The sequence below is a fragment of the Chanodichthys erythropterus genome, chromosome 6, assembly GCF_024489055.1.
Source record: "Chanodichthys erythropterus isolate Z2021 chromosome 6, ASM2448905v1, whole genome shotgun sequence".
NCBI classification, from domain to species: domain Eukaryota; kingdom Metazoa; phylum Chordata; class Actinopteri; order Cypriniformes; family Xenocyprididae; genus Chanodichthys; species Chanodichthys erythropterus.
Genome location: NC_090226.1, coordinates 25,659,841 through 25,677,014, shown reverse-complemented (window position 1 = coordinate 25,677,014; position 17,174 = coordinate 25,659,841). Strand labels below are relative to the sequence as shown.

The 17,174-nt window shown below is 39.4% G+C and overlaps 1 protein-coding gene across 4 annotated transcripts in view; it reads left to right on the top strand.

The window, feature by feature from the left end:
- Positions 1 to 17,174, top strand: part of LOC137021686 (band 4.1-like protein 1) — a 660,940-nt gene that overhangs the window by 218,190 nt on the left and 425,576 nt on the right. For all 4 annotated transcript variants that reach the window (XR_010895347.1, XM_067388496.1, XM_067388498.1 and 1 more), the window contains one exon: positions 14,787 to 14,891. Coding sequence is in view for 3 of the 4 variants with exons in the window: in XM_067388496.1 (XP_067244597.1) it covers positions 14,787 to 14,891 (105 nt within the window). In the remaining variant the exon portion in view is untranslated. The remainder of the gene's footprint in view (positions 1 to 14,786; positions 14,892 to 17,174) is intronic.

The window sequence follows — 17,174 nt, the reverse complement described above, 5'->3', positions numbered from 1 at the left end:
CGGTAATTCAACATATTGTGCTCACACAAATCTGTGGATGGCAACTGTTGTTTACCCCCTTCCATTCCCATGAAGGGCGGTCGTCCAAAAACAATTTCAAGTGGGCTTAGATTTACTCTGGTTCTTTTTCTCGTTCTCATGTACATTAACACAATAAAACCCTTTGTGAACCACATGTCTTTCATCTGCCCTACCATAGCCCCTTTGCCTCCATGGTCTCGCCCATGGAGGCATTTAGCATAATGAGAGAAAAAAAATGTCGGGGTAAACAAGGCTTGCCATCCACGCTCATCCACACATCATTCTCAAGTTTGCAGCCACAACGTCTCCACAGGTTCTTTTCCGCTACTGTAGCAAATGCCTGCATACTCTGTAAGGAAGTCAAAGCATTTGTGTTAGTTTCAGATAATAAAATACATTCTGGTTCCTTTGACTGCTGTGCTGCCGCAGCCTTCACAGCCATATCTGCTCTTGTGTTTCCTGTTGAAATGAAATCTTTGTTTTTAGTATGCGCTGCGCATTTACAGATAGTAAGATAGTACAGATAGAAAGTTGTTTTGGCAAGAGAATTGCGTCTAGAAGAGCAGACACAAGAGAAGCATTTAGAATTGGCCGGCCATCAGATTTCAAAAATTTTTTTTTATATGTTTCCATAAAGCCCCAAAATCATTCTCAACCCCGAACGCGTATCGTGAATCTGTGTAAATCGTTACACTTTTACCCTCCATAAGCTAGCATGCTTCTGCTAGGGCTACGAGCTCCGCCGCTTGAGCTAAAAAAATTTGATGGCAATGTGCCAGATGTCAATGTTTCGAATTCAGTGGTCACTGCGTAACCAACTTTGTTCAGGCCTGTCTGTGGATCTCTGAACGCAGAGCCATCCACAAACAGGATATGCTCACTGTTTTCGAGCAGTGTGTCCGAAATGTCAGGGCGCGGGGTACATATCTGTTTGAGTGCAGTCAAACAGCAATGATGTTCCTCCCCATCCTCCTCTTTTAGAAAGAGAGTGGCAGGATTCAGCACTGTGCAATGCTTGACTGTGATGTTTGGCATATCCAGCAAAATTGTGTGATCCCTCAGCCATCGTGCTGTTGACAAATGTGATGTCTTCTGTTTCTGTAAAATCATGGAAACGGCATGCGAAACCATTAATGTCATGTCAGAATACCCCACAAATTCTCTAGAGGCCATCACAGCCTGTTCAGCAGCTGCCACGACCCTCAGACAGTGCAATTTTTTTTTTTTTTTTTTCTCCATAGTATCTCGTTCTGTTGCGAAGTGACGTGCAATGCAAATTGTCAGGCATCATAAAATCTGTACCATATGACAGCATTCTATTTTTCCCCAATTCACAGATTGTTTTTTTGGCCACTCAGTTTTGGTTATGTGCCATTTGTAAACCCATTTTTGGTTCTGTTTTCAAATACATTTGCTCACCCTCTCTCACTACAATGCCCGAGGGATCTGCAACCATTACCAAATTTAATTTGTACATTAAATCTTGGTCCAGAACGGGTACTGGGCATGTTTTTGAAGTTAAAAAATGCATGCTTCAGCATGTGGCCCCCTTCCGTCTCACACTTTAGTGGCACAGTGAACAGTTCTGTTATATAATGTCCTGATACAGACAAAGAACCATGCGTTTTGTTTGTTAGTGCTGGTTCACATGGCAAGTCACATGATCGCAAAACAGATCGGGTCGCCCCTGAGTCTACCAAAAATGAAATCATTGTCCCTTCAACTAGCAGCGGATATTCAGGCATGTTTAAAAATCCCTTACTGCTATACATAATCAAACATTTGTCAAAATCTTCTCTGTTTGTTTCAGAAACACACAAAGAGGTGCAAGCCTTTTTTTTTTTTTTTCATTGCATTATCAGTGCATGTGTTCAGGTGTGGGTGCGTTTGTGTGTGTGTTTGATATTAGTAAATGTGTACTTCCCTTTGTGGCGGTTTTTGCATCCTTGGCCGTGGTCCACCCGATCTCCTCCTGCTCTCCGCATCCTTTTTCCTCAGTCAGCCTTTCGCAGTTCAGGGCAGTTTATTGCCCAATGTCCATCCATTTTGCACTTCCTGCATCTCGTGCACTCACGAACAATGTGCTCATCAGCTCCGCACAGATAACAGCCATTTTTATCTGAATTGTGTCCCCATATGTTCCCGCTGAATCTTTGCGGTCTTTGCACGGCTGCCAACTGCAATTCTTTTATTCTTGACCTTTCCTTCTTTGCCCTCAGCTCATCTTCCGCGTGCAAGGCATGTTTCATGATGGTGCTTACTCGTCCTTCAGTCCATTCAATATAGCTGTGTTTCACGGCTTGGGAAATCTCAGGTCTCAGTCCATTCAAAAGACTATTCGCCAAACAACTTTCCCACGTGGTTGGTCTGTCGCCACGATCTGCTGGTTCCTTTAACCCGCTGTGCTTGCAAAACACACTGTAGAGTCGCTCATAATAAACTTGAACGCTCTCACCTGGTTCTTGACGGCAGTGGCTCACTCTGGACATGTCAAATGCTCTCCTCACAGTCTCAGTCAGTCCCGTCACAGCTGCTCGATATCCGTCGTTTGAAGCATGATGCCAGTTAACGTGACTTCGTCTGTGATCTGCTGCTGGTAATTCTGCGCTGATCTTGTGCCAGTTCATTCCTCCCAGCTTTGCCATCATGATTCTTTTCAGTTCATTTAGCGTCGGGCTGAACTCTTGGCAGAATGTCATCAGTTCGGTGGCGAAACAGTCCCCTGCGTCGTCGGGATTCGGCAGGTGGGCCATCGCCTCTTTCATGTCGGTTAAATTCCAAGGGCGGTATACTAATTCTATTGAATTTGTTCCCATAACTTCCACCATGGGTGCTGTGATGCTCACCCGCTCTTCCTTCGCAGTTCTGTCCCAGTTCTTTGTTTTCTTTGGACTCTGGATCTCAAAATCTTCCTGTTCCTCTTCCTCTTCCTCTTCCTCGTCGCTCTCTGTGAGGGTATCAGGATTCAGATCGAAGTCCCCGTCTGACTCCAGCATTCTGGCTCGTGCATGTGTGTTGGAACGTAAAACATATGATTGCGCACCTTTCTTTCTTTGCTTTGTCTTCCGGATCACTAGTCTCTTTCTCCTTCCGGACGGCAGTGTTTCTTTGCCCCGGAAGCTTTCAGCTGCGTGCGCCCCCTCTGCTGTTGGCTCGGCTGCGCATGCTCCTCCTTCTGTTGACCGTTCAGCTGTGCGCGCTCTCTCTTCTCTCATCTCAGCGGCGCGTGCTCCCCCGTCTCTCTGCTGGGGAGCTGGAGTTGGTTTGGCTGGTAGAATTGGTTGGTTCGGTGGAAACGGAGAGCAGTCGAGGTCGGGGTCCACTTTCAGGCCTTGGAGCTCCGCATTGGGATAAATTGTGTAGCTCGGCGGTGTTTCATGTGGAAAAGCACAAGCATAAGATGTGTTAGTAATAGTAATCTCATTCTGTGGAGGCGCAGTCGCCTTTTCTTCATTTTTCTTTTCTTTTTTCAACATTCTTCTTTCCCTATTATCTGCCTCTTCCACCCAGCAATTAATTGTTTTCTCACATTTCCCACATACATGTTTTTTAGCACAACCCTTCGTTATGTCACTCCCTTCTTCGATCGACAATTTTACCGTTTTCAACCTTGTACTACTAAGTGTTCCTTCTTTTGGGAAATCATGATATTTGATCAACTTTTCTATATCTTGCATGCATCTTTGGCCATATAATTTTCTCATTTGACAAAATACCGGTGTCTCATATTCAGCTAGCTTGCTTTGGGATTTCCCCATATTGGCAGTCTGACTCTGTGGCTTTTCGCACGCGCGCTATTAATCTGTTGGACGTCTCCGTACAGATCTGATCTCTTCACCCAAGATCAGCTGGGCGGACGCTCTCAATAGCGCCCTATTCGGGACTGCACACAACTCAGTCCCCGGACCGCACACAACTCAGTCCCTCTAGTCCCCGGACCGCACACAACTCAGTCCCTCTTATTCGCCCACGTGATTTCAGTTTTTTTTTTTTTTTTTTTTTTTTTTTTTTACCTCGTAAAAAACATCAGTTCACGCTGCATTTGCCACAGATTCAGACTCCCCTTATGGTTTATCCCTATCAATTCAATTTTCAATTTCACCAAATTCTATTTAAAAAAAAATCTCCCCCTGAATTTTCCAAGTTTGTCTCTTACCAGCAGCTCCCGTTGCCGTCTCGGGTTCTTTTCTCTTGATTCCAGTGGTCGTTCTCCCGGACATACACAGCACCGGCCCCTCGTCCCTGAATCTAAACGGGGTTAGGGCTGACTTGGGTCAGGATTGCAGGTCACCGGTGCTGCCCAGGTCCAGTAGGTCCGTCCAAGGAATCCCACTTCTGACACCAAAATTGTTGCGGCAAAAATGAATTAGCTGACATCACTAGTAAGAGACAAACCTCAGGAGAATTCACTTTATAAAGATTTTATTTCTTGCAAGAAAGAGTCCACAGTCGACACAACCATACAATGTCTGCCCCGAGTGTGAACTAAGGACACAAGAGAACCCACAAACATTTATACCCCCAATGTTTGAGCAACTCTTCTCATTACTTTTCCATACAGGGTAAAAGTGACAATACACATACACAAATGGCTTCCCCTTCTGTCTTTAGAACTAATTTAATTAACAAGCAGGAAACACAATGGTCCCCCTTCTGTCTTTGAACTTATTTAAATTATCCGATACCCTAGGTTCGGGAAAGCTCTCAGTTTGGGTGTCTCACCGTTACCCCCCTGGATTTCAGCAGACACTGTGTCTGTTGAGCTCAGAGAGGTGTTTTGCATAGCTTGAAGCAGATATTGGCATATTAAATTTTTCCCCAACAGGCACCAGTGTAGTAAAGTTCAAAGTTCGTGGGGAAGGAAGAGGACAAGGGTCGGCTTTTGACTGTTGACTGAGCTTTATTTAGTAAAATGAAAAATGTCCAACAAAAAGTCTGCGCACCGCACAACAACGAAAATAAACAATCCACAACAGGGCTTCACTCCAGAACGGTATAAACAATCCACAATAGGGCTTCTCTCCAGTGTTGTCGTGCTCAGTGTCTCAGTCAGCAGTCCCTCTCTCTCTCACACACTCCTGCTTCTCCTGGCGTTTTATCCTGTCTCCGCGCCAATTACTGGAATGAGAAACAGGTGTTTGTAATTTACATTTAACCCGCTCGCTTACCACGCGTCTCCCGACACTCTCTCCGGTTGCAGACCTCGCTGAACCACGCCCCCCTCGCCACAATGTTCTTATAGCGTTTTCCTAATGTTGCTGAGAGAATGTTCTTCCTTTGTTTTATTGAAACATTGTGCGAATGTTATATTTACAACATTATATAATATGTTACCTCAATAACATCCTCAAAATGTTGCAGGTGAAATGTTCTAGATTTGTTAATATGTCACATTAGAAGAACATTTTATACAGAACATTTCATCACCTCAAACCTCAATCATGTTCTTATAGCATTTTCCTAATGTTGCTGAGAGAATGTTCTTCCTTTGTTTTATTGAAACATTGTGCGAATGTTATATTTACAACATTATATAATATGTTACCTCAATAACAACCTCAAAATGTTGCAGGTGAAATGTTCTAGATTTGTTAATATGCCACATTAGAAGAACATTTTACACAGAACATTTCATCACCTCAAACCTCAATCATGTTCTTATAGCGTTTTCCTAATGTTGCTGAGAGAATGTTCTTCCTTTGTTTTATTGAAACATTGTGCGAATGTTATATTTACAACATTATATAATATGTTACCTCAATAACATCCTCAAAATGTTGCAGGTGAAATGTTCTAGATTTGTTAATATGTCACATTAGAAGAACATTTTATACAGAACATTTCATCACCTCAAACCTCAATCATGTTCTTATAGCGTTTTCCTAATGTTGCTGAGAGAATGTTCTTCCTTTGTTTTATTGAAACATTGTGCGAATGTTATATTTACAACATTATATAATATGTTACCTCAATAACATCTTCAAAACATCCTCAAAATGTTCAGGTAAAATGTTCTATCATGGTTAATACGTCACATTAGAAGAACATTTTACACAGAACATTTCATCACCTCAAACCTCAATCATGTTCTTATAGCGTTCTCCTAATGTTGCTGAGAGAATGTTCTTCCTTTGTTTTATTGAAACATTGTGCGAATGTAATATTTACAACATTATATAATATGTTACCTCAATAACATCCTCAAAATGTTGCAGGTTAAATGTTCTAGATTTGTTAATACGTCACATTAGAAGAACATTTTATACAGAACATTTCATCACCTCAAACCTCAATCATGTTCTTATAGTGTTTTCCTAATGTTGCTGAGAGAATGTTCTTCCTTTGTTTTATTGAAACATTGTGCGAATGTTATATTTACAACATTATATAATATGTTACCTCAATAACATCCTCAAAATGTTGCAGGTGAAATGTTCTAGATTTGTTAATATGTCACATTAGAAGAACATTTTACACAGAACATTTCATCACCTCAAACCTCAATCATGTTCTTATAGTGTTTTCCTAATGTTGCTGAGAGGATGTTCTTCCTTTGTTTTATTGAAACATTGTGCGAATGTTATATTGACAACATTATATAATGTTACCTCAATAACATCCTCAAAATGTTGCAGGTGAAATGTTCTATCATGGTTAATACGTCACATTAGAAGAACATTTTACACAGAACATTTCATCACCTCAAACCTCAATCATGTTCTTATAGCGTTCTCCTAATGTTGCTGAGAGAATGTTCTTCCTTTGTTTTATTGAAACATTGTGCGAATGTTATATTTACAATATTATATAATATGTTACCTCAATAACATCTTCAAAACATCCTCAAAATGTTCAGGTAAAATGTTCTATCGTGGTTAATACGTCACATTAGAAGAACATTTTATACAGAACATTTCATCACCTCAAACCACAGTGTTGTTCTTATAGCGTTTTCCTAATGTTGCTGAGAGAATGTTCTTCATTTGTTTTATTGAAACATTGTGCGAATGTTTTATTGACAACATTATATAATGTTACCTCAACAACATCCTCAAGACATCCTCAAAATGTTGCAGGGAAAATGTTCTAGATTTGTTTGCACTTAACATTATAGGAACATTTTCTGAATTTAAAAACATTCTTAAAACATTTTTGGAACATTGCATTCAAATGTTTTCTTTAAAACATTAAAAAACCTTTACAGAATGTTAGCCAAAGTTCTGAGAACGTTCCCTGCTAGCTGGGATCTCTTTTCAACAGGTCAGGTCTGCCCCAAAAACTTTTCCAATTGTTTATGAAACCTATATTATTCTGCGGACACCACTTAGACAGCCAGCCATTGAGTGATGATAATCTGCTAACTATCTCATCACTCCGACGAACAGGAAGGGGACCAGAGCAAATTATTTCTCCTGACATTGTATTTGTGAGTTCACACACCTCTTTAATGTTAATTTTAGTGATCTCCGACTGGCGAAGTCGAACATCATTTGTGTCGACGTGAATAATAATTTTAGAATATTTACGATTAGCATTAGCCAGCACTTTTAAATTTGCTTTGATGTCAGGTGCTCTGGCTCCCGGCAAACATGTGACTATGGTGGCTGGTGTCTCTATTTTCATGTTCCATGTAATAGAATCGCCAATAACTAGGACACTTTCAACAGGATTCTCAGTGGGTGCGTCACTGAGTGGGGAGAACCTGTTTGATGTTCTTATTGGAACAGAAGAGTGGTGTTTTCTGCGGCTAGGCCGCCTCACCGTTACCCAAGTGCCCTGCTGCGCGGGCTCTACAGCCGGAACCGAACAATGTACAGAGTTCACTAAGCTAGTCGCATCCAAAACAGTATCTGAAGCCCCTGCATTCTTACTATCCTCGATTAAAGTTTGGATGCGTGTCTCTAATTCTGAGATTCTCTCTGTCAGCCTGACTATTTCCCTACATTTATGACATGTAAATCCTTCGTCGCTGACAGAGAGAGCTATACTGGACATATGACAGATGGAACAGGAAACAATTCTGGGAGAGGATGACATGACTAACCATGTTTGTAGACTGATCCGATCCGAGTTACCACAGCTGTTTGATGAATGTGTTGAAAGAGGAGTGTGATACTGAGACTGATGACAAGTTAACAAGCTAGCAAGATACAAACGCATTGTAACAGCGATTTAGATTCAAAGATTACAAGCTAGTAATGTCAGATTAATGTGGTAGGCAATAATAATAATATAAGCAACATTTAGTCAGTATATCCAGAGTTATGGGTTTTCTGGCATCTGAGCAGGAAGGTTGGGTTCTTTAAGTACCTTTGATAAGGAGGGAGATCTGTGCATTGTTAATCTCATAAATTAATTTCTGAAAGAATTGGCTTCAAATTAAATTGCATCTAATGGATCTTGCTTGTAGGCATTTGATACTGTTAAGTTAATAATTAAATGTTGAGATAGAGGGTAGGGAAAAATCGGGAAACGGCAGATTATACATGATGTGGAATCTCTTAAAATCTCTCCAAGCTGTAAGGAATGATTGAAGGGATCTGGGGGCTTGGAGGATGGAGCCAAGCGATGTGTTGAGAAGAGGTTTTAGCAGGAGATTTATGGGAAGTTCAGCCCTGAATACTGGGTACTGTGTACTGAATGTACAATGCCCTCAGCTACTGGGGATGGGGTTTGATCTGCCTCCAGAGCCAGCAGCCTGATTTCTGAAAGGATCTATGCTTTGTTGTTGTTGGCCACGGGAGGGGGTTCCAGGGCGTTGGCATTCGGTGGGATGATTTGGGTTGGTGCAGAGTATTAGGAGGGAGGGGTGGGGCCGAGGTTATTAGTGGAGGCAGCCTCATGCTTACTTTGGCCCATGGGCCCTGGGGAAAGAACAGGGAGTGTAGCGAAGGAAGGAAGCTGGGGAGGGAAGTGTGGTGTCTTGGCTTGCATTGCCTGTGGAGGCATCCTCACACTAAAGGTTACTGCTGAAGCTGATGGCCAAGGGTAGGAGAGAGGGTTAGAAACAGTGGAAGAAGGCAGCAACATCTGGGTCTGCACCACTACCAGAGGCTTCACAGAGATGAGAGAGGCTTAGAGATAGTGGGAGGGAAAGATAGAGATTGGGAGGTTGAGGGAAGGCAGACATAGAGGGAGGTGGGCATTGCGATATTAAGTGCAGCTGCATGAAGAGCTGTGCTATAGGGTTGAGCAGAGAAGGAAGGGGAGTGAGGCTTTCGGCGGCGGAAACTGGGGCGCGACCCAGGCTTGCTGAAGACCAGGTGCTCTGGTCCTGCACTCAAGAAGGGCCAATGAAAGCCACAGCAGAACTGCAGCACAGTGGTGTTTTGTGAATGAATCTGCGGCTTTGAATGAATCAAGTCAATGATTCAATGACCCATTCATAAATATAGCCACTTGCTTCTCTACTGAATGAATGAATGACTCAGTGGCTCATTCATTAAGACAGTAACTTACCGCCACCTATTGGGGGGTGTTAGTTTCATATTTAAAGGTATAGCTTTGTTTTTACAATCATTTCATAACTTTCTATTGAACATTTTTATTTGAAGCATTTTTATAAAGGTATTTACAGTAGGTGGCCATCCAAAATGGTGTTTCTACCGCCGCGCCTGCCGCCGCGTCGCAAAGTGCATTTGCAGCTTTTGACTGCTGAGTGGCGCTTTTACCACATGTTATCCAACAAATGCATCAAAGCACATTTATCTTTATGCAAAATGTAAGTTTTCTCACATATTAGGCCTACCTGTCCTTTATTTGACAGATAACTACTTAGGAAAAATATAGCCTGTTTGGACACTGATTAATAAATTGTTGCGTGTTTCATGAATTATATCCCTTTATTTTAGTAAAACGTGAGTCACTGAATAATTTCGCTCCCATTATTAAGGCACGATTTAGCTAAATCATTGAAACTAAAAAGAATGGACGGATTAATAAAACAAAATTAAAAAAACTGCAACTCCTGCAGCCGCATTGTGTATTCTATTCCTTAAAATATCAAATATCAAATTCAGAAACAACACATTCCAGCGGATAGATCACCTCTTATTTAACACAGACCTACGAATTTATTATCGAATTGAGATATTTCTTTCTTTTTAGGTAATTATTCGCTGAGTTTAAGTTCACTTTTGAGACGTTTCAGTTTCTCGCAGAGAGACAGCTAAAAGCTCACCCTGTTTTTATTGATTTTATTGTACTAAAGCACAAGGTTTTGTTGTTATCGTGAGCGCACAAATAAAAGTAGACCATTTGTATTCTTGTACTAATCTGTAGGCTATCGCCAAAATGACGGAAGGCCTGTTTTAAGTTGTTTCTGTCATGAGGAGAAAATCCATCAGAACGCGCCGGCGCTTTCGTCGACCAGAGGGATAAAAATGTAACCAATTTAGTTTCATATTTATATTTAAATATTGGGCTATAGCTTTTTTTTTTTTTTTTTTTAAAGATGTCACCAATGTTGATTATGAAAAGTGAATAGCATGACGGATGCGCAATGTTGGGAGACAAATGCAGCGGGTCAGACATAAGTTCGACCACTTCATTAAGTTTTGTTTTATGTAAATCTTTCTTTAAAATGAATTTCGTTTTGTAGAAATTGTATCTTAATTTCAATCAATGTTTCATCAACCAATTGCCTATATTAAATTAGGAAGAAAACCATGAACGTAAGGAGTGGAATGGAAACGAAACCATGTTTCCACGGCCTTTGAAAAAGGCTGAAGCAATAGAAGTCTTTCTGTTTTTATTAAATTTCTTAAATACATGTCTTTGTTAATTAATTGATAAGATGTTTTGGTCTAACAATATATTTTAGCTGCTCTAAATTCTAAGTTAGACACAAATTTCAAAACTAAATTCATGTATTTACAGTAAAAGAATAAAGAAATAGCCTAACTCTAGACTTATATGCTATTTACGTTTGGGCAATATAATAATAATAATAATAATCTCAGCAAAGACCGAACATATTTATTTGTGTCGGCACACGACCGCTAACAGTAACACAGTGCATCAAAGCTTGCTGTTGTATTGGCTACCTTACAAACAGCGATGGAAACAACAGTGAATTTTTCCCCCTTTTGTGGTAATTTAGCACTAGTTTCTGTGGAATTCTGCTTGCATTTTTGGGCTTCAGTTGGATGCTTTATTTTTATCTTTAGTCAATTGAGTTTACTTCTAAAAAAAGCAACGGCTAAATAGTAAATAATCTGCGCCGGGGCCCATCATAATGTGGGGGGTGACCCGTACGCCCATGATGTAATGGTAATACATCGCTTACAATGGGTTCATGTTAACTACTGTATGATTATCAGACGATTTTAATGCGTTAATGTTTCAACTATAGCTACGTAACAATCTGATAAACTGCAATTGTGCAGTTTGTATCCATTAACACGCTCATAAACATTACAAAAAGAAATGTCATGCCATAAGATACACAATTACGAAAAAAAAAAAAAACGTTATCCCAATAATCAACATTTTGTTATTCAACAAGTGCTAGGCTATTAAGATAAAAAGTTTCTGCTGTAGAGTTTGCGCCTAATCTGACTCTACACAATACAATGCATATGAATATATAGGCCTATTTGTATTTTGACTGCAGTTAAGAGCAAAATGACGAGAACATGTTTAACATTGGAAGTTTAAGATTCTTTATTAAATATTACTTTGTGCAAAACATAGGCATCTGTACATTGTACTTCTATAACATCATAACATAAATCATTAAATTATAGTTCAGATGAACTGTACAAACCCAATCTTGTTTTTTGCTATTTATTTAGACCTATTTATTTATATCAGCAGATCTGTGTTGATTCAGTTCATTTCAGTAACTGCTGATGTTGCAAACTGTGGTTAAGCTGTAAAGCAGCTCAAAAGAATTGACCAAGATATGTAACATTATGGTTCTGTATATTATTAGAACAATAACTGTAGTCTACATAATCTGCCATCCAAATAAAATAAAAATGTTAAAGAAAAACAAACAAAAACAACAAACCGATTGTGTTCCATTTATATATCAATGTATTTTTTTTTACATTACCTTGTGTGTATAAAAAGCACTCACCCAACCTAACAGTGCTTGACAAGTTTGAGATGGGGGAAGGGCGCTTTGTTTAAATTGTTTGTCACCAAAGCCATTAATCCAGAGGGCGGGAGACTCAAAATATTAGCCTAAGCTATGCGCGTGACAGACCTTTTTGCAATCTTAGTGCTTTTTGTTAATTTTAACATCCTGATCTGATCATATGAAATAAGCTGACGAAATACACAATTGTTAGACTCTGTTATGAGTATTTGCAGTAAGTTTCTTTATTTGTTTGTATTATGGAGATTTGCAGTGTTTTGCAGTGTTTCACGCTCCACTCCAGAAGTTCGAATGGGATCGACCCTCCCCCCGCGCGTTTGCCAGCGTCTGCTGCTGCTGAGCAGAGTATGTGCGAAGTTTTGACTGGAGCGAGGAGGGATTTTGTAAAAGTCGGAGCGTCGTGTTTTTGTTTGTTTGTTTGTTTGTTTGTTTGTTTGTTTGTTTGTTTGTTTGTTTGTTTGTTTTTTAAATCTGCAAGAAATGTTATGATTTTGTCGTGTGGTAGGAAAAAAAAGTTTGCACAATAAGCCACTACGCAAATGTGTGTCTAAGTAGACCAGCTAAAATATATTGTTCGACCAAAAACATCTTATCAATTATTTAAGTAATAAAGACATGTAATAAAGTAATAAATAAATTTAATTAAAACAGAAAGACGTATATTGCTTCAGCCTTATTCAAAGGCCACGGAAACATGGTTTCGTTTCCATTCCACACCCTACGTTTGGTTTTCTTCCTATTTATTAAATATAGGCAATTGGTTGATGAAACATTGATTGAAATTAAGATACAATTTCTACAAAACGAAATTCACTTTAAAGAAAGACTTGCTATAAAACAAAACTTAATGAAGTGGTCAAAATGTCTAACCCGCTGCATTTGTCTTCCGACATTGCGCATCCGTCATGCTATTCCCTTTTCATAATGAACATAGGTGGAATTTATACATTTAAAAATAATAGACAATAGCCCAATATTTAAATATAAATATGAAACTAAATTGGCTATTTTTTTCCCTCTGGCAGATGAAAGCGCCGGCGCGTTCTGGTGGATTTTTTCCTCGTGACAGCTGAAACAAAAACAGGCCTTCCGTCATTTTTGGTGATAGCTTACAGATTGATGCAAGACGACGAATGGTCTACTTTTATTTGTGTACACTCACAATAACAACAAAACCTTGTACTTTTGAATAATAAAATAAAACAAAACAAACGGTGCGCTTTCAGCTGTCTCTCTGGGAGAATCTGAAACGTCTCAAAAGTTAACTTAAACTCAGAAATAATTGTACCTAAAAAGAAAGAAATATCTCAATTCGATAAGATATAACTGTTAGGTCTGTGTTAAATAAGAGGCGATCTATCCGCTGGAACGTGTTGTTTCTGAAATCATGGCCAGTGCTCGTTGCTGCTGTTATCAGTTCTCTTGGCGCTCGTGCACACGCGCAGTTTTCACACAGACAATCGAGCGTTTCGTTCTGGTAAAAGCACAAAACAAAATGCACACAACGTGTCCTTGCTCTTGATCACAGATGAACACCTTTGGTTTTAATTAGTAAATTTGCCTAAATATTTATTCCTGACGGTATTTTAGTCTGCGACATCAAAATCACTAAACATTAGCCTACATAGCATATATAATAGCCCAAAAATAAATAAATAAATAAATATTATAAAAAAAATATATATATATATATATATATATATATATATATATATATATATATATATATATATATATATATATATATATATATATATATATAAAATCAAGAACAATAAAAAAAATCAAGAACAATAGCAGTAAATAAGAATTATTGCTATTAATGCGGTCTTAATGCTGGACCGTTCTGAATGAAAATATTACAGAATGAAAATATTAAATTTATAATCCGTGTGTGTGCTCCTAATATATATATATATATATATATATATATATATATATATATATATATGCCTAATGACTGTTTAATGACAATAGCATGCAGTAAGACTTTGTGTAAAGGTCTTTCTTTTAATTTTTGATGCATAGAGTAGCCTAAGACTATCCCACGTTTTGAAATTAACTCTCACTTTAAATTTTCTAATGGTTTTTAAGGATGTTAAAAGGTTATACTGTAATGTTGTTTTACTTCGTCCTTTCATCTCCGTTTACAAACCGACATTTTATCATTACAGTCACTTTCCAATCCGTCCCTTTGCGCCACCTGGCGGTAGTTTTTTACACGCGACACGAATTTCAGTTAACGCCGCGGCCCTGCGGCGGCGGTATGCGCGGCGGTGATACCCATTTTGGTTGTCCACCTACTGTATAAAGGTAAAAAAAAAAAAAAGAAAAAAAAAAAAAAACACTGGAAAATCAGTTTAAGTGGGCAAATATTTTCCATTAACGGAAAAGGTATGACTGCAGTCTAAGTGGAAGATAGGGATACACAGAAGGATATATATTATTGTATGTATGAAATATTTTTTTTTCACACAATATGACAAAAAACTTTTGGGAAGGGGGGAGTGTAATCAATCTCTGATTAACACCAATCAATCAAATAAACGTGAGAAAACATCTATAAAACATTGCTATTGCTATTGTTTATACTGCCTGCTGACTGCATAATTTATCTGTATGTTTTACCCCTACCACATTTGTGTTTTGGATATGTTCGCAGAAACAGTGTAAAGGGCAAGATCTTCTGGATTGTGTGTGTGAACATCTAAACTTGTTGGAGAAGGACTATTTCGGCTTGATCTTCACTGATTCTGACAGCCAAAAGGTCAGAGAGCCATTCCAAATATTTCTATCATTACCTCTCAGACATATTTCAATGTTTTAACCTACATGGCAGAAGATACACAAATAATCTCTGTAAGATCACAGTTGCATCACAACAATTAAATGAGAAGAATAAAATGTGTAGATTTTGAATAAGAAAAAAATTGACATGGGTAAGGAAAATTAGCTTAATTCAATCTAACATCCAAGCTAAAGCAGCTACCTTGCTGTATCACTGTCTAGTCAGTTATCACTCTCTCTCTCTCTCTCTCTTTCTGTTGCATGCTGGGAGTGAGTGTGGTGTGTGAGAGGCACGTGTGAGAGCGTGAAGTTTCCAAACTTTCTTATAGTTATTTTTATTTTATTTTTTCCCACAGGATTATTTTATTGTTTTATTTATTTATTTATTTATTTATTTATTTATTTATTTTTTCTCTTTCTTCTCTTTCCGAATCACTAATATAGTGGATTGTGCGTAGTTTGGGGGGGGTGGGGGGGGGTGGGATGGCGTCTACCCCGTGGGGTATGAGCCATCTCTGTCACTTCGGAATGGTTTCAGGTGCGTTCCCGAGGCAGGTACAGCGATTGAGGACGTGCTGTTAGCAACAGGAGAACAGGTAGGCCATGAAAATATTATTTCTGCTTCTCGTATGAACAAGGCAGTTGTTGTCTTTTTAAAAAATGAACAACTGGTAATCAGGATAATTGAAAGTGGCATTTGGGTAAAGGAAACATTTGTACCCGTTACACCTCTTCATGCTCCAGCTACAAAAGTTACAATTTCCAACGTACCCCCTTTTGTTAAATATGATGCGATTGTGCGTGAATTAACAAATTAATGTTTCGTTTCGTGTGACATATGGAGATAGTTCCTACATGGTTTACGCGAGTACGGATAATTTGCGTTGCTTTGAGTGTGGTGACATCGGCCATAAGAGAGATTTTCTTGCCCTCATAAACAGGCCGAGGAAGAAGCAGGGACGTCAGGATTGTTGGGTGAGAGTAGTGGAACGATTGCGGTGGAAAAGCCATTGAGTGATGCAGGTGCTCAAAATAAGGATAAAGAAACAAAAGGAGAAAATGAAGCTGGTGATGGAGTAAAGATGAGAGTAAATGAGTCTGAAATAACTGAGGGTAGAAACGAAGAAGTTTCATCTAACAGTTGTATCGTTTCTGGTGCTTTGAGTTACAAGGAGGATAGAAATATTTGACAATAGTCAGGCAAAAAATTAAAAAGAATAAGGGTAAATGTAGGTCTACCAGAACTAACTCTAAATAAGTGCACATGGGGATCAGGGGTCTCATTTATAAAGCGTGCGTATGCCAGTTCCCGCGCAAAGCTTGTGATCTATAAAAACAAACTTGACGGGAGAATGTGCGCACCTTTAAGCAAACTTTGAGCCGTGCGTACGCACATTCTGGAGACAAAGTGATATGAATTGAGATAGTAGATGTGCTACTTTCGATCACTTTTCCAGTGACACGCTGTTTTATGACAGCGTGGAGCGCTGGGAGCACAATAATTCCTCTTTAAACTAAACTGCAGATGTTATGACAAAATATTTTTTCGAGAATGACGATCAGTGATGCACACTTAATTTAGATATTATGGAAGACACTGCTGGATTCGGTGGTCGAACGGTCCGTTGTCCAGTTTGAATAGGTCAAAAGATAATATCTGTACAGCCACAGCTGCATGTCATCTTCAAACAATTAACATTTGAAGGATATATTTTGAGGAAAACGGTAAGATTTGCATGTTTTCTTTTTAAAATACTTTGTCAGTGACGCGCCGAGTCAGACAATTGTATTTAGACTGCAATAAATAAGTAGTCTGTTCCCATTCAGTCGGTCACGTTCGACGTACGTCGGACAGACCGACGAATAGGAATCTCGCTAGAGAGGCCAATCTACTTCGAGTGTAACTAAACGAGCCAATGCACATTGGCATGCAATCATATGCATCAGCTGCTCGCCTCGCAGCGCGGGTATATAATGAGCAGCAGGTGCGTTGCATCTTCAGCTTTTCGCTTCGGAGCCGAACGGTGTTTGTTCCTGTTCTCTGCAAGCGAGTGTCTGCTAGAAGACGAGTCAAGCTTTTGGTTGAACTTCTCTTTTTTTCCGAGTGCGGGCGAACAGCACAGCAGCGGGGTCGACGTCCTCTCTGTTTCGTTTGCCGTTTTTGAGCAAATAGCTGTTTGACAGCGTCAGAAGGCTGTTCTCACGGCCGGTACGTGCGCTTTTGAAGGCTGAAAAGCCGTTTTTACGGCTGGTAAGAGTGAGC